The sequence below is a fragment of the Miscanthus floridulus genome, chromosome 19 (genome assembly GCF_019320115.1).
Source record: "Miscanthus floridulus cultivar M001 chromosome 19, ASM1932011v1, whole genome shotgun sequence".
Classification (NCBI taxonomy): Eukaryota; Viridiplantae; Streptophyta; class Magnoliopsida; order Poales; family Poaceae; genus Miscanthus; species Miscanthus floridulus.
This window is the reverse complement of record NC_089598.1, coordinates 71,619,808-71,642,088: the sequence shown is the minus strand read 5'-3', so window position 1 is coordinate 71,642,088 and position 22,281 is coordinate 71,619,808. Positions and strand designations below refer to the sequence as shown.

Here is a 22,281-nt window from a genome sequence, read left to right as displayed (position 1 = left end):
CAACATATTTAAAACCTTTTTACCTATTGTATGTTATGTTTGGTGTATTGTTCTAATTTATTTCTATTGTTTACTATGTGTATGATTGCATGGATGCTTGTGTGGTGTTTTATGATCATGTCCAGTCAGTGAGCTATACGCGGTGAATCTAGAAGCAATTCATTGAAGGTTTGGACTAGAAGAAGGATCAGAGTTTAAGGCAAGTATAGCATGGGATCATTCTTGTTGTCCTATTCACCTTAATATCATTTTAATAATATGCATGTGTCTACCTTGGCAACCGTAGTAATTTTCCTAGCTATTTGATATCCTAGATTCCTTGATTCCTATGGGTTATTACAATGGGTAGTATGATGCTAGTACTCAACTAAAGCCATGATCTTATAACTTGACTAATGGTATATGCAATAAACACTAAAAGATGCTTTTTAGCAACATGGAACAAGGGGCTAGAGCATTAGGCTATTTTTTGGTGCTGTAGATTTCTCTCCCTAAGGACTTATCTATAAGCGAACATCCAGGACTTACAGTATAGCTATGAGAGCTACATGGCTCTGGCTTTAGCTTAGTATGAGGACTTTTTCTAGCTTGTTAGTGGTTACCTTTATGGCACAAGAGGGGCTCCGATAGGTATGATCTTGGCTAGCCAAGAGGGTGCACTTTGGTTTCTTGGTATTTTGTTAGTCACTCCTTAGAGAGGAGTTCATGCTTATTGATGGGGAAACCTTAGCAGCCCTAACTTGTTAGACAAACCTTTGAAAGGCTTCATAGTGAACCCTACCGACCTTCCTTGGTAGTGGGTCAAGAGGTTGGCCACCATGGGCGAAATAGTAAATCATGACTCACAGTGAAAGTGTACAACCTCTACAAAGTGTAAAACTGGTATATTAGCAGTGCTCACAGTCACGAGCGGCCTTGGACCCTTATAGAATAGATGATGAACACTGATGATGAAGATGCTCACTAATGATTACTGTTTATGCTATTCATTATTCATGTTTACCTGATCATGTGTTTATGTGGGCTTATGGATAAACTTATTGCCACCCTATTGCTAAAATCATGACTCATTAAAAGCTAATCATAGTTAACCAGTGTTAGCCTTTTGAGCCTCATGAACCCCATGTTATATTTGTTAAGTACGACATGTACGTACGCTTGCTTTACTTTTTAAATCTTTGAAAAAATCCCTGATGGGTACCAGATTGCTAGTCTGAAGGTGTTAGGCTTGTGATCAACCAGTTAGTTATCCTTATGGAATTGGAGTCTTCACCCAAAGATCAAAGTTGTCTTTCTACTGTTTGCTATCTAAGGTTATATCCTTTATACTAAGTACGTTATATATTGAGCATTGTCTTTCGATATTACCTTATTTGTAGCTATATGTGAGATTTGACTTCCTGGGCTCACATATGATGTGTATCTGGTTTTGTTCTTAAAATTAGGTGCTATAGGTACTCCTTTCAATTATGAATCTCTCTCTTTTTTGGATGAATGCCTTTTATTTAAAAGTATGGGCTATCTTTTATTTCTTTCCTTTTCTTTTCTTTTCTTCACGCTCTTTGGCATGTATTTTTTTCTCTCATGCCCTTTTGGCATGGATATTTTTCTTTTCTTCTTTTTTAGCATAGCCCATACTATTCTTTTTGGCATATGAAATTTTTGAGAGAGAGACACATGACAAATAAATGTAGTAATTATTTGGTGGATGGAAAAAGCATGTTTTTACGTAACTCTCATATGTGTGTCTTGATCATGGGTGCATGACAAGAATTTCAACAAGGGTCACAACAATTTGACAAAGCTAAATGTAATAACAAGTAGCATATGACTAAGGTTTTGAATATATATCATATCATATGGCCTTGGTAGGTATTCATAATCATTGAGGAACTTTTGAATTTTAGCATTTTTGAAAATGAGATCTCCAGATGTCAAGTTTCTCTTAGAACAAAGTCATAGTAAATTGTATTTATACCATATCATAACTTGCAACAACTTAGAAAAGGAGCATGCATTTGCAAACCCATAAGTTTTCATGTTTTAGGATGAGACATTTTTAGCCAACAAACTTAAATCTCGAGGAATACAAAGTTATAACCTAAGCACAGATGAATGATAGCAGAGCAACTATTCATCATTTCAACTTAAGAGAAACTAAACATTCCATAAACACATATGAGAGTGGAATTCATATATTTTTTTGTATTTTTATCAAAAAATTTTATGAATGAAAATAAGTGTAAGAAATATCAGTGATAAATAAAAGATACATGTTATCTTTGCTTGGCCCTCCCCCAAGCTAGCTTACGGCTGGTTGCTTGGTGATGACTGGTGATGACTCCGAGGTAGCTTTATTGTATTTATTACATGTGGTTTTTATTTATATTTTTCATTTTCCCTATCCATTTCTATACTCAGCAGTTTTGGTTCAATGATCAAACTAGTTTTCAATTTGATCAAGGTGGGCTAAACAACCTAAGCACCATGCTTAATTTGAAAAGCCTATGGAAGCATGTCCCTGCTACAAAGATCATACTCAAACCAAAACATACTTGCATAGAACATGGTAGGATAACAAAGATTTATTTAATGGTAAAGAATTTTGCATTAGTTTCATCATTCACGGTCTATACTTAGCAGTTTTGGTATGATGATCAAATTTATCATTTAATCAAGGTAGGCTATTTAACCTAAGCACCATGCTTAATTTAAAAAGCCTATGAAGATATGATTGCACACTAATCATACTTCAAACCAAAGTATGCTTAATTTGACAGAAGTATTTATTTGTATTAGCATAATTAATTATGGTTTATTTGAGTAAATGTAATGGATAACTACTGATTTACCTTCGGCAATGGCTCACCATTTTAAAGTCTAATGAGTAGGACTCTCCTCCTTTAATTCTTGCTTGATGATGGTATGTCCTTGCCTAGAGAAGTAGGTTGTACCTTTTTTAGTCTCCACACCATTTTGTTTGACTTTGGTGGTGTGGTGGTGGACTTTGGAGCTCCTTTTTGTTTCCACACCTTTTCCTTCTTTGATGGTGTGGGAACAACCTCTGATGTTTCTTCTTTTTGCTTTGGGTTGTTCTTCTTTGGCTCTGGCCTCTTTTGTTTTCTTTATTTTTCTTGATGAGGTTGTCCACCAATTGAGGCTGTATCACAACCTCCTTTATGCCTTGTGGATTCAGCCTATATTTGATTATAATCATGGAGCATTGCTCTAGCCTAGGCCAAAAGTCAAAGTTCTCTTCCTTGCCATTGATGTTGAAGCAGATTTCTCTAGCTCCAACATCAATTTGTGCTCCCATAGTGCTAAGGAATGGTCGCCCAAGGATGAGGGGCGATTCCTTTGTTGTCTCCATGTCCAGCACCACAAAGTCAACTAGGATGAAGTAACCCTAAATTTTCATTAGGATATCTTCAGCAATCCCAACCGGTTAGCGGACTATGGAATCGGCTAGCTAGAGCATCATTGGCATAGGTGCAAAGTGGGTGAAGTTCAACTTATCAAAGATGGTCTTGGGCATAATGCTTATGCTTGCCCCAAGATCACACTAGGCATGATCGAACATGTGATAGTGGGGCACCTAGGGTCCTTCTTCTCAAGTAGACGATTGAGTATAACAGTGCTACACTCTTCCGTTAGCTTGACGATCTCCATGGATGACAAAAGGTTGTTTATTGTTGATGATGTCTTTGATGTATTTTGCGTAGGAAGGTACATGCAAGACGTCCATTAGGGGGACACTCACATGTATCTTTTCTATCATCTCGATAAAACGAGCGAATTGCCCATCCACGGCTTGCTTTCTTTTTCTTGTCGGAAACGACATGTAGCTAGTGTTGATGAAGTCTTGCTGTGTTGTTTCCTCCTCTTAGTGATCTTTTTGTGTTTTTGTAGATGGTGAAGGTCCGTCCTCCTATTGCCCTTGTGCTTTTCCTATTTTATGGTTAGGGTTTGGTAGATCACGAGTGGACTTACCACCCCTCATGGTCACCGCATTAACTTTTTCAAGAGAATTCTCGGGTTGCCCATGGATCTACCCTTCATTATTAACAGGAAAAGCAGCAGCAATTTGAGCTGATTTTGTTTCTATCATTTTGTTAAAGCTCAATTGATTTTTAATAGAGGAAGATAAACCTTCTATTTTAAAGTTAATATTTTCTAGCATTTTGTCATTATATGTTAGCTTTTTAGTTATATTTTCATTTATTTTTGCTTGGCCTAAGACCATGTGTTCCAAACAAGGTTGATTCGAATTGTAATTTGAGTTAAAGTTCGAATTACCTTCTTGTGGGCAGGACTGATTGTTCCACCCATTATCGTTACCTTGTTGGAACCCGTTGTTGATATATGCAGCGTCTTCATGGGTCTCGGGGTAGTTGTTCCCTGAATGTTCGACCTCACCATAGACTTTGCAAGTCATTTGCAAATTCGTGGCCTGAACAGTGGCCTTCATGGCTTCCTTGTCGTGGGCCCTTTTGGTCAGTCTTGATAACAACTTGTCTATTTTTATGGCAAGCATATCCGTCTCCTTCATGGTATCCATGCCTTTTTGTTGTTTGCGTTCCTCTCCCCATCTTTGGTTTGCCACCTTCTTTTCGATGAGTGTTATGGCATTGTTGATGGTGAGGGAGAGAAATGCTCCTCCAGCAGCAGCATCTACGTGCCCCTTTGACATGGGTGTGAGCCCTTCATAGAAATTCTAGAGCATGAGCTAATTTTCCATCCCATGGTGCGCATAGGCCTAGATGTAATCCTGGAGCCTTTCCCATGCCTCGGGGATGGATTCCATGTTATTTTGCTGGAAGTTTGAAATTTTCCCCCACAGGGCATTGGTTTTGCCCATGGGGAACATTTTCACGAGGAATGTTGTGAAACATTTGTCCCACGTGTTGATAGCTTCCTTTTCTTTGTAAAACCACTATTTCACCTTCCCCGCAAGGGAGAATGGAAACAGACGGATCCTTATGCTTACTGGTGCAACATCGTCATCAAAGACATGGCAACAACGGGGGTGGAGTAGTCGCGGAGTGACTTGGCCATTTCGGTAGTAGCGGATGGTACGAGGGTGACTAGTTCAACTGCTGGTGGAGTAGTAGAAGAAAAAGCGGTATGAAACTGGCTCTTCCTTAGGAGTGCCTCTAGATTATCGGTGGAGTTGTTCGGTAGATCAAATCCACTCATACGCTATACTATTTTCATTGCACAATAGGAAGAAAACAAGTAGAATTTGCCTACATAAACTATGGCTACCATTACATGCATGTGCTTATGATCATGTCCTACTAGATTCTTTAACCTATGCCCTCTCCGGCAACGGCGTCAAAAATGCTTGTTGGCATTTCTTAGCCCAATCACCAAGTGTGGAGGTTTTAAGTCCATCACCGACAACGGCGCCATTTCTTAGCACCATCACTAAGATTGAGTTAACCTTAGTGACGCCGCCAAGAAACATCAACTACGATAGTTCTTAACGATTACAGAAATATCCACAAGCACACAGATCTTGTTTTCAACGGTACCTTTAATTTTTAAAGTGGGGTTTTTCCCAGTAGAACTTGCTTAATGATAGTCCTATAATAGACCAGATCATGAAAAAAATCTTTCTTAGTCAGATATCACCTAAACAAGTCTGTACTCGTTGTGAGATTGAATGGGAGGACTTTGGACACCAAATCATACCAAGAGTTCAGATTAGCGTTAACTAAACCTCTCCTAAATCATACATTAATTGATACAATCCGTAGAACATTCACCACCGTATCATCTTTTTTCCTTGCAATTTGAAAAAAGATTAGGATATGCCTTGCTAAGGGGTTTGTCTTCTAACCAAATGTCCTTCAAAAATCTGACTTGTTCCCCACTTTAGACTTTTATAACACCTGCTGGCCAAAAAATCTTCTTTAACTTTCAAAAGGCCGGACCAAAATGGGAGTCACCTAGCCTATGTTGCACTTGTGTTAGAGTTTTGTTAGACAAATATTTTTTTCTTAGAAGCCTTTGCCATGCTCCCTCTTCATTTATAAGCGTAAACAACCATTTACTCCATAGGCATCTATTTTGAGTGTCCAGGTTTTGTATCTCTAGTCCACCAAAATCCTTGGGTTTACATAGAACACTCCATCTAGCAAGCCAACATTTGTTTTTGTGTTCATCACATTGCTAGAAAAAACATGATCGATAGTAATCTAGTTTCTACAGGATTCCTCTAGGGACAAAAAGATAGCATGAACATGGCTAAACTAGTTAGCACTAAATTAATCAAGACCAACTACCCTACAACCGAAGGTAACTTCCCTTTCCTACTTAGTGTTTTCTAGAATTTCTCCACATCAGGATGACCCATATATATGAGGTACAAACGATTGTTTCGGACCTGGCTAATCGATATAATACATCCACTATTTTTTATCTTTATGTTTCTTTCTTCTACTTTAGGAATGTAGTACATGCTGAACCCTAGTCTCCATTAGGGATTGGTAAACTTTACCATTTTGCACTCATAAATGGTCGGCTCTTCTTTACGAAAGCGAGAAACCCCTTTTCTAGTTTTTTTTACTGAAATTAGTTGTTCGTCATCGCCAAAAAAGGTAGTTATTGTGGTGTTATATGGATTAATTTTTGGTGGCAACCAAAACCTTGCTCGGGGGGCACTCTAGGGGATCAGCGGTGGCAGGGGGTTTGAGCCCCCCCCCTCCCCCCCCCCCCCCCCCCCCCCCCCCGCCCCCCCCCCCCCCCCCCCCCGCACAGCAAAGATCTGGCCATTGGCTGTAGAAGAAAAAAGGGAGAATCAAAATCCCAAGTCACCAAGCACTCTCCTGGCCATGCACGCCACCTCTCCTTTGTCGTGAAATGTTCCTGGCAAATAGAAAAGAAAAAATATTCGCAAAAAGATGTTCATGTGACATGATGTGGTATGTACATAGAACACAGTACAGACAAAATACCATTATGGAGGATGTAAACAAAGAATAATGTGATTTTTCACGTAGGTTTGTTGTGCAAGATCAATGAGGATCTATGCCACCATTGCTCTTGTGTGTCTTGTGTGCCTCATCTAGCAGCTTGGTGAGGCAGCTACAATCTTCAATGGAACCACTAATGGGAGGGAATGCTTGCCCTGTTCAGCTGCATGTAAAAGCAGCTTCTGCTGGCTGTCTGCACAATGTATTTGTGAGAGGTAGAGTAGCTGCAGCGGATGTATAAATCAGCCTTTTTATCTCTAGGGGCATATGCCCTCATGTGCATATAACACTTTCTCCTGCTGCTACGTATCCTCATGATGCACATCTCTCTCATGTTGCAAACGTATCTTCATGTGGATCCAACAATAATGCACATGGGGAATATGTTTGTTGTCCAGTGGTAATGCAAGCCATGGGGGCATTTCCATCAGAGGGCGCCTATAAGAAAGGGTTCGCTATATTCACCTGCAACATACACCATCAGCCTTGCTCGTGAGCACGCTCGCTCCATCAAAGGCATGAAGCACAGCGCTCCACCACTGCTGGCTGTCTCATCTCCGATTGGCTATGGGTGCTCCACTCCTTGTAACGTACCCTTCCGCTGCCATTGGTGAGTGAACAACAACCTTCACATGCTTGTTTGGGTAATTGGGTGGGTGGGTGTGGGGAGTGGGGGCTTCTATCGAACTTGCCCGTCCGTGTGGTGCATTCTTCACCCAAATTTTTGCGCCTAAGAGATAATATAATTAGATCCTTTTTCAGATCGATCGGGGACTGCATGCTGGTAGCAGAAAAATCTTCGTTTGTGGTAAACGGAAATAAAAGGCACATGAGGCATCTTGTAGGCTTTTTATCCTGCTACTACTAATGCAATGCAATTTCCTTTATATGTATCAGGTTAAAAGTGGTGCCAAAATAAAGCTGCATGCATTGGTCCGTATATATGATTGATTGCCGTTCTATGCATGCTGCACAGTACACACTACAAGTTCCTTTATATTTCTGCACTTTAACATGTATAGTAGTATTGTTCCGGTTGTGCAAACAAATCTAGTTAATTGTGGTGTTACGTGGATTAATTTTTTGTGGCCACAAAAAGCTTGCTCAGGGGAGCACTATAGGGGATCAACAGTGATAGGGGGCTTGAGCGCCCCCTCCCTTGCCACAGAGCAAGATCCGGCCCTAGCTACAATAGAAAAGGGAGAATCAAAATCCCAAGTCACCAAGCAGTCTCTTTGTGACAAAACCGCCCGAAATAGCACGCTTCTGGAGGCGCTCGTCTTCCACCAGACACTAAGCACCCCGAAAGTTAGCTACATCGGATGGTCCCGTCGAGCACACCCCCAGGGAGAACTCAAACAATTACGTTTTTCATCTAGGATCCAACAATGAGAATGAGTTTATAATACTTAGTCCATTTCATACCACAAGAGTTTTCGGAAATACATTATTATAATACCAAGTTCGGAGTGTAGAATTTAAACAACGAAATTGAAGTAAATATCTAACGATAAGATACAAGGATCCGTCTGTGCCCACTAGAAGAATCCTCCACACAACAACCACTCTTCAAGCTACACCTGCAACAAGGGTAAATAAACCCTGAGTAAACAATGTACTCGCAAGACTTACCCAACTAGTGGGAATAATTTCCTGACTCCAAAGGATATGATAAGCTTTATGGTTTGCTGGGTTTCCTTTTTGTTTGCGAAAAACATTACTAGTAGTGAATCCTTTTGTATGTGTTTTATTAGCAGTTATGATTAGTTCATTAGCTAACTATTCTATGTAAGCACCTGTTCTACTTTCAAGCAAGAGTTGAGCAATCAGATTCATTCACTCCCTTTCATCTTCCAGTTCTTACTACGGTGCTAGATCATAGCCAAGTCATACCGTATCACACGGCGATTCGTGAACCAATGTATCCTAGCTGGGTACCCCAAAACACACGTCCCGCTTGTACCCCAGGCACAAGCAAGACCAACCCACCACTCTCCTATCAAAGGGTCCAGGTCCCCGTCCAAACTTGGACTCTAAGCCCCCACTCCTGAGTCCTGGACTTAGTGTGGTGCTTAGACCTCCACCATCCTTGCCTCCAATTAGTTGGTCCAGAAAGAGCCAGAACCCACGACAAGAGAGCAACAAGCTTTTCCGCTTCCATAAGCAAGTATGTGCTCAGAATAATAAGTCTGTGACCTAACTAGAATCCACAGCAATGGACGGTCCTCAACCGACACGGACAGGGAAAACAGTGTAACCAAGCTATGTCTTGTTGGCCACGAGACACAACCTATTACACCCACCAATACCTGTACCATATCCCTGTCCGGTCTTCATTTCCTCTCACCATTTTATCATGAGAGCAATAATAATAACCACCTATTGTGAGTAACGGCAGGTTACTCACGCTACAATAGTCCAAGCATAGCAGCTACTCGACCTATGCTAGTAGGACTCATAGGTAGGTTTATCCACGTCGTACACCTCAATATAAATCTTGTAATGTAAATGCACATCACACATATATATCCAATGATTATTCAAAATAAGGGTTGTGCACTAGGGTTTGCCTTGGGCAGATGGATTGTCAGCTAAGTTAGTTAGTGATGGCTCTGGGACCTCCTCCTGCACAAGGACCTCATCATCGTACTCCTTGATCACCTCTTCGTTCTCCTGCTCTCCGACGATCACAAACTCCACCAACTCGTTCTCTATATGCATGCAACGATGATGCAACACTTAGTATTTTGGCAACAACAACTCTTAAAATAAGAATGCACATGCTAAGCTACTAAGCTAGCTCTAATAACTAAGATATTAAGCTAATCATTATCTCTACCAAATAGATTCCAAGCTCACCCTACAAGTGCTTCATTTTTATAAACCAATATCATGCCATTATTCATTTAGCCTTAATGGGTATTTAGCTACCATATTAAATAGTCTATTTTAGGGCTACAAAAATTACAGTGAGCACATAATAATACAATGAAGCTACTATAAAAATTTCAAGGCTTTTGTTATTACTAATCTACCACAAAAATTCCTATAATAATTAACTTAATAATATTGAGCACTCTTAAATAATTTAATAGCTCCTGGTATCAACAAGCACATATATGAACTAAATACACTAACAGCTAGAGCACAATTTTAGGAACCTAACAAAATTTGTTTCATAATTTTTAGAGACCTACATTATTTTATATTAATTGCCAAAGTTCAGCTCAGAATTAAAATGAAAAGCTATTTCTATTTTCCACGAAAAAGATAAACCGATTTTAGCCCAACACGGCCCACGCGCGAAGGCGGCCCATGGTGCTGAGCCCTCACGCGTGCTGGCACTCTTGCAAAAATACCCTCGTGTTATTAGACAATAGCACAAACACTACACGTTCTATTTCTATAGACAGTGACTTTGCAATGGAGCCCTCGTATCTTTTTACATTCGCACTGGAGAGGTCCCCGAGATGCCCCGCGCTCACCGGTGTGGTGGGCGATGGCACTGTACCGCCGGCCACCTGAGACCCTTGTAGACCTAGCTAGGGGACCGATGCTCACCTATGGGCCTACGCGTGACGATGGGCGGTAGTTGCATGAACGAGGGTGAAGCAGAGCGGGCTCTCCCTGGCGGCGGCAACCACATTTTGGTGAGCCATAGCATACAACAGATAATAGAGGTGATGGGTAAGCATCAGTGACGCACCACGATCCTACCCATGGCGGTGTCCTGGCTGAAGACACCCCAAGCAAGTCTAGCTGCGTGCGCGCAGCGAGCTCAACGGCGAACCGCAGCGACACGGCCATGACATCGACGTGGAGGTGGCACAAGGGCTGTGACTAGCATGCGCATGACAAAGAGGGGTTCTAGGTGAGGCTACTGGTGTGGTCAATTTGATACGAGATGGAGAGGTTGGAGCTGGACATGATGAGGCGGGTTGTGCTTTAATGGTGCGACGGCAGGAGCAAAGCTCCAAAATTGGAGCTTGGCCTGGCCGTAATCAAGGCGGGGTGGGGGCAGTCGGCAAGAGGATATAAAGGCAGAGACACAGGCATGAGAAATTGATGAGAGGTGCTCGCTCTCTGACTCATCGTGACCGCAACCCAACGGGGGCGGAAAGCAGAGGAAAAAAGAGAGAAAGAGAGAGATGGGGTGTGGCAGGTGGGCTCGGCTCGTCCTCGCCTTGGCGGGACACGAGCGGTGAGATCGGTAGACCCCCATGCCAGCGCTAGCCGACAGGTGTGCACGCGCCCGACCGACATGGCCCACATGGCCGCAGTGTCATTAATGATAAGGCGACGGCGAGCCCGACCACATGCACGCGGTAGAGGCGACGTGCGCTGGGCCAACAACAGTGCAGAGATGCAGTGGACAGGCACAGACACGATGATGATGGGACGGCAGCGTCATGGCGCGATGCGGGTCGGCAGCACGGTGAGGCAGCAATGGCAGACGCAACGGCGAGGTGATAGCACCGGCAGTGGCTTCGTCTTGGCACGGCGGGGCCATCGACAGCCGAGCCATAGCCAGGCCAGAGGCAGCCATGGTTGGCCATGCGCGCACGCACGACCAACGCGGCGATGCCGAACGCCCAAGCACGGTGATCACGGCCAACTAGCTCGAGACATGTGACGCGCATGAATTTTAAAGCGCTCAACACGACTAAACGGTTGCTCCAGGAGCCAAACCAGCTTCACCATGCTCAAGATGGCATAAGAGACTACCAAATTGAGCTATAACACTACACCACCCTTTAACCCATTCTCTCACAACAAATTGCTACACATAGCAATGTCTAGCTATTGGCAGACTTGAAAATTTCTAAGTTTTTGAGTTGGATTTGTTTTCAAGTTCGGTTTCTAGACTATTAGAAATACCAGCTAGTAACATTATTTTTCTACGGCAAGTATTTCATTGTCATCTACAAAGTTTGCACTTCAAACTTTATTTAAGTGTCACATACATATTCTATAGTATTTTTGTTCAATAAAAAATAGTTTCCAACCCTACTTGATATGCATGAACTATCGAATCAACTTTCATTTAGCATTTTTATTGATCATTTTGAGTTACGGAGATTGATCTACACACTTTATCACATGCATTATCATGAAAACATGATGCTCATGACATAGTTTAGCAAGTTGTTTAAGTGGTAACATCGAGGGTGTTACACTCTTGGCCATGCACGCCACCTCTCCTTTGTCATTCCCGGCAAATAGAAAAGAAAAAATATTCACAAAAAGATTTTCATGTCACATGATGCGGTATGTACATTGAACACAATACAGACAAAATACCTTTATGGAGGATGTAAACAAAGAATAATGTGATTTTTCACGTAGGTTTGTTGTGCAAGATCAATGGGGATCTATGCCACCATTCCTCGTGTGTCTTGTGTGCTTCGTCTAGTAGCTTGGTGAGGCAGCTACAATCTCCGATGGAACCACTAATGGGAAGGAGTGCTCGCCCTGTTCGGCGTCTTGTAAAAGCAGATTCTGCTGGCTGTCTGCACAGTGTATGTGTGAGAGGCAGAGCACTCATGTGCCTGTATAAATCAGCTACCAAACAGGTCCGCTTTTTTATCTCTAGGGGAAATATGCCCTCATGTGCATCCAAAGCTTTCTCCTACTACATACGTATCCTCATGATGCACATCTTCTCATGTCTACATATCCTCATGTGCATCCAGCGATAATGCACACGGGGAATGTGTTCGTTGTCTAGCGATAATGCACATGGAAAAACTCTTTTTGTGGTACTACCATAGCCCACTGCGAGTCAATGCCCAAAAAAAACCATGGTCGACCATCTTGTGGCTGCAAGGCGCTTCGATATGTATTGTCTTCCACCTCTCCACTCATGAAGCACAAATATGTGACATTTTTTTCTGCTCAACCGTTCCTTTCATTGTCATCTTCTTCTGGACCATGGATAGTTGGGCGTCAGTAACAACAACTAACTAGAGATCGGACCTCTTAACATCAACCTCAACACGAGGCCATTTCTTCTGCGTGCATACCTATAAGACTACTGATGCTCATCTTCAACCTTGCTCTTCTCCCCTCCCACTCCACCCCACCCTAGCTTGGCCATCACCGAGACCACTAGCAACCTCACCAGTGACTTCCCCACCCGTCGTTGCTCCTTCGCCACCCTTCCCTAATCCCAATCAGCTACAACTTCGGTGACTCCTTTCCCCCACCGCTAACTTCGTCAAACCGATTGTCCCCCACGGCTTGCTTGATGCCGCCCCCGCCGCTTCTCAACCCACCACCACCACCACTAGGACTCTTCTAAAACTATTGACCATGGGATTCCCTAAAACTCAAAATCCTAACCCTAAACTCCTCGCCACGACCTTGTCCACCGTCACCTGGCGCGCGGTGACCTCACCGCCAACCACCTCCGCCCATCACCAATCCTCTCCCTCTCCCTCCCCCTCCCCCTAATTCCGGTGTCACACGCACGCGTGCGTCGCCTCCGGTAGAGACGTATGTGTGCTAAAAATAAGGATTTTTTCTCAACCCACGCAACTCAACGTGTCTGCTGAAAGCTGACCTCATTTATGTGGTCCGACTAGGAGGATCTCTCATTGTTTCCACGATTATGTTTCTACTTTCCAAATGCTATGCTAGCTATTATATTCATGAGCCGATGACTAATGTTGATCTACTAGTGATGAAAATGGCTCCAGGACAGACTAGTGGGTGTTGGGTACAACGCTGAGGATGCGAGCACACGCTAGTGAAGAACGACTTGCAGGCAGCCCTGGACATGATTGTGGATTGCTTAGGGCTGACCGGTCATCATCGAGGCCCACGCCGATCAGCAAGCATAGCAAGCACAAGGGAGACTAACAACTTGCATGGATTCACTGATGGCATAGTTTTTTAGAAATTAAAAGAATCATAGCTGCTAACCAAGCATTTTAATTAAATATCATTCACACAATAGTGTGGTAATCGACAAGCTCTAGCAGCAGATCTAGCACCTGGGTGGAGTGCGCTCGAGCCCCCACCGCTAAACGATGCATGAAGCCCCTCCAAAGCCTCGCTACACGATGCATAGAGCTCCTCCAAAGCCCCTCCTACAAATTGGTAGTCATTAAGCACATAGCAGTTTCGATGCCAGCCCCTCCTACAAATATTGTGTGCTTAATGACTCATAGGATCCCATCCGTCCTATATAATGGATTTTTTTCGAAACTCACAAGGCTGACCAATCAAATTATTCATGCATGTTCTTACAGTAAAGACAACAGAAAAATCAACAAAATGCTTCGCACATGCCTATGCTGATATGCATGATGCGTCGCACGCCCGCGGCTGCTGCGGCATTCCTGCATTGGGATGGGGGATCGACTGGCGCCTCGATCAGCTACAAGAGTGGCTCACCTCAAAGGCGCTCACTGGAAACGACTGTGTGAATTGCTTGGCCTGAAACGTGAGTTTGTCACCGGCACGGTCCACTTGTCTAATGCCGAGCCATCCAAACTTGATCTGCACATCCACGCCGTACACTTCATGGATGGAGCCGGGCTGGATAACCCCTCCAACCGTGCTGGAGAAACGGAACTTGAGCTGTTGGCTGCCGAAGGTGACTGGAATCTCACACTGGCCAGCGAGGGTCACTGTTACAATATAAGTGAATTGTCCATCTCTCTCCATCAGTTTAAGTTTTTGGGTTGAACTGGTTGCTGCATGCAACTTAATATGGTATCAAAGTCAGAGGTCTTGAGTTTCAATCATAGTTAGCGCAATTGAATAAAATAATTGTTGTTCGCTCCTATTTCACGTCTAAGACCTGAGGGAGTCTCCACATGAGGGGGAGTGTTGGAATATAAGTGAATTATCTACCTCTTCCTATCAACTTAAAGCTTTTGGGTTGAACTGATCAGTGCATGCAACTTAATAGTCACTTCTAGTTTGCCGTGCGGGTTGAGAACGTAGGATTGCACACCCTGTGGGAGGAGGCCATGCGGTAAGTTGTTTTTGTCCAGGATGTCGTATGCTGTCCCTGTCGCAGCTGCCTTCAAGCTCGCCGCGTACGCGATGCAAGCCACGATGAGGAGAATGTGCTGCTTAACCATGACTGCTAACTGATCCACTCAAAAACTTGCTAGCAAGCCCACGTAGTATATCTGATCAAACTATATGGGATGGGAATGGGATATGGGAGTCAATCATCCATGCCTCCAGTACATATAGGCATGTATGCGAGTCCAAATGAATCAGAGTTGAATTGCGCAATTATTCCTACCAATTCTGTTCCATTGAAATGGTCGTCACAATGAATACGGAATAACCTACATATAAATCATAGTCATTCCCTACCTAAATGACATTACGTTGCACGAAAACATTACGTTCATCATCCTACCAAATCAATCGGAGTTGAATTGCATATATATTTAGTTCTGCCTAAATTATGTTCCATCAAAGCGTTTTTCATTATAAATAGTGCAAATTAACCAATGTTTTAATTGCTTTGATATCGATATAATGCTACCTAAATGACATTTCACCAGAACGTTATCACAGTGCTTTCCTATTTTTCTGAAATACAAGATATCTTGGTGGAGAAACTGAAGAGTCCTCGGTTTCCCCTGAAGCCACAAAACAGCTTGTGCAGCTTCCACTAAAACGGTCATAACTCCTAGCTTGGAAGTCCAAAAGATGCACCTTTTGTTGCATTGGAAACTAGACTCATATATGTTTCCAATGATATAGCATATGAATGTTGAAACCATGAATATTAATACTAGCAAGCCACGAAATATAGGAGTAATTCTGCATGCTTCTCATGGCCCTATCACCCCACACCCCACGCACACGACCACGCGACGCAGCAGTGAGATATTGGATGGAGACGCACTCCGCGTGGCTTCTGATGAGCTGGACCCATAGACGGGCCTGCCTTGGATTAGGCACTCTAGTGGGGCGTCTGCTCAGGCAGGTGGTTCGGCTTTGCCTCGTCACGTCAATACGACGGGCCACGACGTGGCGGCCTAGATGCAACATACTGCTGATGCCACCCACGCATGCTCCTATCTAAGAATTGAGGGAACACGCCCTTTTGAATCCTCCACACCGGCTTGATGGCCTCGACCCATGTACTTGAAGCGGCGTGGCCACGTGCTCCTCAGATTAGTACCGTGTGGCGGGGCGGTTCGCTCCGCATGGAGCGCAGCACACCACGCACATTAACTCGCTCAGCTAGCATGGTGGTCGAAAAATATCAAAAGACTTTACCAGCAACAGGGGGAAGGGGCATGCCTGGTTGCCTGGAGAAACTGCCTCGCTCGATGACAAACTGGCCCCATGAAGGTCCCGGGGGATCCTCTGTCCCATGTTCCTAGGAATTTGAAGGCTAGCCTATGGACATTGTGCTGCGGGGCTACTAGCGGTCTCTAGCTCGGGTGAGCAGAACGCCCTGGCCATCGCAATGTGTAGCCTGAGACAAGGAAGCCTGTCTTTGAACACGTCGATGGGGGTGGGTCACTTAGCGACAAAGTGGCACGATCCAAGTTGCCCGACCCACGATAGGCTAAGTAAGTAGGGCGCCTCACAGAGGCCCAGAGCCAACATTCCCTCAAAGGATTGACCAGGCCCTCGCTTAGTCTCTACCAGTGTGAAGCTCATCAAGGGCATTACCTGACCAAGAAGTCATGAAGGTATCCCTCATGTCCTTAGATAGACATCCGATCCAAGGCCAAAAGGACTCAACCCCCTTTGGTCCTAGCCGTGATCAAAGAAAGCCCTTCATCGCCACCCCAAGTGTGACCCAGGAGGCCATGAAGGATTTGGGTGCACCTGACGAGAGTCTAACATAGGGGTACATTAAATTCCATAATTAAGGGCATTACAGTCTGACTAACCCTCGGCTAATTGTCCAAATGAGCCAGGGGTTCAGGGGTTACACCCGTCATGTATGCGCGTACACTCCAGGCCATCTGTGGATGGCTTGATGGGTCTCTAAGTGCCAGCTCCCGAGAAGGCCTTGACAGTTGAGAGGCAAAGCCTTGATACCTTGTCCTCGTCCAAGCCATCCTTTGCTCGAGGGCTCGGCCAAGGCGCGGGGAGTTCTTGACCTGGGAGAGCCCAGACCGAGCCAAAGCCCGATGGGGGAGCCGTCCCAACCTTGGCCAGGCTGGTTCAACGGGGGTGGCACCATCTCCTTTTCTGTTTCCTTTTCTTCTCTTTTTGCTTGATGCTTTGATTTGTGTGGTTCCAAATATTTTTCATGTACGTTCTTGATGCCAGAAACTTGATGGCCTGCCCCAATTTCCATGTTGATACATTTTTGCATGTCAACAACATGCCTCGATGTTTCCTGATCCTGAGCTCTACTGCATGTAGCTGAGCCACTATGAGACGGAGCTGGATGAGATGAAGCACATCCCATGGCAGTAATTCATTGCACATTTGAGAAGGTACTGCATCATGCCCCTCTTATTTTTCTGAATGAAATATTTTACGTACCAATTAGGAACTTAGGACTTTCTGTAACCGAGATACTTTTTTTTTAATCCATCAGTTTTGTTGTATTTGATTGATGGAGTACACCTGTTGGTCTTAAACTGTTGTTCCTATGAGTTTTCCTTTTTCATGTGAAAGGTCAATCAATATTATGTCTTATGGTAGCCTTTGTAGTAATAAATATTCGTTTAAATTTGTGGCTATAAAATTATTTATTTGGGAATCATATGTTTCACAAAATTTATTTCAAGTATACAATATTTAATTAAATTATGTAAGAAACCAAAATGTAAATATAATTGCAAGTGTTCCAAATTATACTCTGACAGGACATAAATTTTTATTATGTGATTTGTAGACCAAGAATGAATTATACCATTCGAACTGCGAACAATGTTTAATATAAATATCGTACTATGTTAGAAAGGAGAAGGCAGATTTTCATGGGAATCGTACTTCCCGTACTATATACCAAAACCATGTATTTCAGAAAAATAGAAAAGCAGTGTGATAAACGTTCTGGTGAAATGTCATTTAGATAGCATTATATATATTGGGATCACATCAATTAAAATCTTGGTTATTAATTTCTACTATTTATAATGGCCACCGTTTTGATGGAACATAATTTAGCAAGAACTAAATATATATATAATTAAACTGTGATTGATTTGATACTACGATGACGTTTTCGTATTCATTGTGAGGACCGTTTCAATGGAGCAGAATTGGTAGGAATAATTGCGCAATTCAACTCTGATTCATTTGGATTCGCATACGTGCCTATATATACTGGAGCCAAGGATGATCCACTCCCATATCCCATTCCCATCCCATATAGTTTGATAGTATATACTACGTATGCGCTTTTGCAAGCAAGTTTCTGTGAGTGGATCAGTAGTCATGGCCAAGCAGCACATTCTCCTCCTCGCCACCGTGGCTTGCATCCACCACGTTGCGTACGCAGCGAGCTTGAAGGCGGCTGCAACAGGGACGGCATACGACATCCTGGACAAAAACAACTTACCGCGTGGACTCCTGCCCCAGGGTGTGCGATCATACGTTCTCAACCCGGACGGCAAACTAGAAGTGACCCTCGCACGACAGTGTGAGATTCCAGTCACCTTCGGCGGCCAACAGCTCAAGTTCCGTTTCTCCAGCACGGTTGGAGGGGTCATCAAGCCCGGTTCGATCCACGAGGTGTACGGCGTGGATGTGCAGATCAAGTTCGGCTGGCTCGGTATCAGACAAGTCGACCGTGCCGGTGACCAACTCACATTTCAGGCCAAGCAGTTCACACAGTCGTTTCTGGTCAGCGCCTTCGCCGTGAGCCAGTCCTGCAGCTGATCGAGGCGCCGGTTGATCCCAGTGCTGGAATGGCGCAGCAGCCGCGGACTCGTTGAATTTTCTAATGTGTCTTTACTGTAAAGAACATGCCTGAATAATTTGCTAGGTTATAAAGCGTGTGAGAGTTTAATTTGGATATACGTTTTGCTACTCCTCGCGGCTTGGTACCATAATAAGAAATATTATACCATACTGTGCATCTTGATCCGTGGTGGCCTCCTAGAATTACCTCCTACGCGTCCGATAGAAACTTCCGTCCGTATGGAAGGCACCCTAATCAAATTTTGATTTAAGAATGTATAAACTATGAAAAAGCACCGTTTTAGAACATCTAGAAACAAGAAACAACACTCATTGACCATAAGTGACCATACCATACGATAAAAATACTATGAAAAAGCACCGTTCTAGAACATCTAGAAACAACACTCATTGACCATACGATAAAAATACTATGAAAAAGCTCCGTTTTAGAACATTGACCATACGATAAAAATACTATGAAAAAGCACCGTTTTAGAACATCTAGAAACAACACTCGTTGACCATACGATAAAAATATTTATCACATCAGATAAGTTATTCAAACTGGTAATGTAATATTGGTGTTGACATGAATTATTGTCGGCACAATGGTAAGAAGTAAGATCACTCAGTATAGACGGATCAAAGATCAGCCGAAACGAGTTTTAGGTTGGCCGTCACTTATAGCATGTTCGTAGACGAATATTTTCCCAAGTTCCTCCATGCAAGACATCTCACCATAGGAGCCTCGTAGGAAGCATGATAAACAAGACATGCCAACAAGGTCTCTTAAAACAAGCAACCCTACACATCCAAGAGGGACCCCGTCAGAGCGTGCAGTAGTGATAGGCTGCCCTAGTCGGCCTGGCCGCTCTAGAGCTTCGTCATCATTCATCCAGAGCAGTGATAGATGGGAAATAGAGGATAAAAACAGTAATAGATGTTTTTTACTTTTTGACGATTGTGCATTTGGATTACCTTTGTAAGGGACCGTGATGCCTAAGACGGGAGTGAATTAGGCAACTTAAAATTCTACTTCTAACTATGGCCTCTAATTCCACCTTAGCAAATTCTATGTAAGAAAGTAATCTATCTAAATGTGCAACTACGGTTTTGCTAAAGTGTTGCTATCTCTACCGCAAAAGTGTCTTGCAACCTAGGTTCCAACCCTATCAACTAGCCTATCAACTAAGCTAGGAAAGTAAAGCACACAACCTAGGTAACAATGTAAACGTGTATTTTTACCGAGGTATCGAGAAGCGCTCAAGTTTCCCCCTAGTTCTCGTTAGAGCCCCTCGCAAGGGACAAGCACCCAGTCGGGTAACTCCGTGGATAGCCCCGGGTCTTCCTCACGAGCAAGTGGGTCTCCGGTGTGCCTTCCGGCAAGCCTCTCCTGGACCGCTCCCCGCCGTCTTCACTATCAAGCTTCTGGCCGAACCGCTGTGGGCCTTGTTCCCTTCGGTACACAGTGGCGTACACACCACAAACGCGGTTGGTGTGGTCTCGCAAGACTATAAGTCCCACTGAGTACAAACACGGTACGCGCAAGCACCTTGGGTTTAGAGGTATGCAAACCTCACTAGCAACTAGACCTAAGCCTAGAGTAAGCGCATATGAGCGTGGTCTAACTAACATAAGCACTTCGCAAAAGCACTTACGCCAATCACCAAGTGATCTTTAAGCTCTATGCATGTGGAGAGCACAAATGAGGTGTAGCAACACCCTCCTATCTTCCCTCAGCCCCCTCACACTTCAAATGGCCGGTTGGAGTCATATATATAGGCCACAAGTGGAGATATAGCCATTGGGGCCGAGCTCCACGTGTCTGCGTGGTCACCGGACAGGGTGGTGCCTGGCCCCGAACAAGGCGGTGACCACCACATGGACTAGCTGTTGCTTCACTGACAAGTCGGCCATTGGGGCACTATGCATAGGGCGGTGCACCGCCACCCCAGGGTGGTGACCTAGGCGGTGCCCAAGTCCCCAAGTCGCTGCTCTCTGGAATTTTAGCGAGGTAGCACCACCACCCCCTGTCCAATGCACCGTCACCCTATGGTGGTGACTAATGCGGTGCACACATTGCTGTCCAGGCCCCCCTCTTCTTCTAGCTACAACAGCCCTTCTCTAGTGGCACCGCCACCCCTAGGGCGGTGCCCACTCAGCCACCGTCTGCTTTCGTTTCTTCGCGTGGCTTTGTTCGGGCTTCAAAATCTTCGCGTCTTGGACTCCTTGCTTCAGTTCTAGGCTATCAACACCTCCTCCACTGTCTTCTTTTGAGTGTTGATCATTTTCCTCATGTTCCAATGTTGATCCAAGTCCGCGTTGTATCCTATTGAACTATAAAATAAACACATGCAAACACATTAGTCCAATTTGGTTGTGTTGATCATCAAACACCAAAATCCAAAGTAAATGGACCTATGGTCCATTTTCCTTACAATCTCCCCCTTTTTGTTGATGGATGACAACACGACCAAAGCAAGCAAATAATACTAGATGCAAAAATTTAAAAACTATCTACTTGCTAGGATGCAATGCAAAGGCAAGATTATATGATGCAAAAAGATATTACATGTGAAAAACTTTGGAAACTTATCTTGCCCTTGCAAATGTCCCCAAATGGCATTATGGACTTAAGCCTCCCCCTAACTCCATAATCCACTATTCTCCCTTTCTTGAACCATTACTACTTATAAATTATTATGATCGTGCTTGCTTTTGGTCCTACAAATCCCCCCCCTCCCCTTGGAATCAAACACCGAAAAGGAAGACATTAGTAGCACAAGGGAGGGTCAATTTTTGTGATCCTTTGTATGTGGAGTGAAATAGATCACAAAAAATGACTCTCATATTACATAGATTAAGTTCCCCCTAAATATATGCATACATATGATGGAAGGTGAAATATATGCATAATCGGCAAATTACTGCACAAGGGAGTTTAATCTAATAATGCATGGAAAAAGCATAGAAATATCAAATTGAAGTCAACACAATGATATCGGTTAGGAATACCACATGTAGAAACCAATTTGATTGACACCACTTGAAAGGTGGTGATCATTTGAAGTTTGATGCTTACCTCCGGGGACTCCATTTTCCTTGCAATGAGACTACTACACACATAATAATCTTGAAAAGAATGTTAGTCTCAAACCATCCAACTTGTAGAATAACCTCCCCCTAAATTTGTGCATACAAGTATAGAATATTGTAGGAGACATGCACATTGGTTTTTGAAAATCAAAACACCACTTGAAAGATGACATCACATGAATGTGAGAATCATTTTCAAAAATGGTATTCGAGGGACATTATCTACAATTTGGACTTTGGCACATATTAGATAAATAATTGTAAAACAAGCTATATGCCGTGCTCCTAAGCAATTTAAGCCATGTAGGTTTGCTCCAAGGGTAAGAGGGATACCGAGCAAGCCTACCATATGATT

General features: G+C 43.6%; 2 protein-coding genes across 2 annotated transcripts; one reads left to right on the top strand and one right to left on the bottom strand.

Annotated features, from left to right (window-relative positions):
* Positions 1-14,354: 14,354 nt before the first annotated feature.
* On the bottom strand, positions 14,355-15,070 carry LOC136526164 (uncharacterized). Its single transcript, XM_066518925.1, has 2 exons — positions 14,941-15,070; positions 14,355-14,677 (listed from the first exon to the last, which is right to left on the bottom strand). The coding sequence occupies exons 1-2, from the start codon at positions 15,068-15,070 to the stop codon at positions 14,355-14,357; spliced, it is 453 nt and encodes a 150-aa protein (XP_066375022.1).
* Positions 15,071-18,362: 3,292 nt separating this feature from the next.
* LOC136526163 (uncharacterized) lies at positions 18,363-18,806 on the top strand. Its single transcript, XM_066518924.1, has one exon. It carries the CDS (start codon positions 18,363-18,365, stop codon positions 18,804-18,806), a length of 444 nt encoding a protein of 147 aa, XP_066375021.1.
* The last annotated feature ends 3,475 nt before the right edge of the window (positions 18,807-22,281 follow it).

Coding starts and splice junctions, on each gene's coding strand:
- LOC136526164 (XM_066518925.1), bottom strand. CDS start 15,070: ATGGTTAAGCAGCACATTCTCCTCATCGTGGCTTGCATCGCGTACGCG. Junction 14,678..14,940: donor GCATGGCCTCCTCCCACAGG/GTGTGCAATCCT, acceptor AGTTGCATGCAG/CAACCAGTTCAACCCAAAAA.
- LOC136526163 (XM_066518924.1), top strand. CDS start 18,363: ATGGCCAAGCAGCACATTCTCCTCCTCGCCACCGTGGCTTGCATCCAC.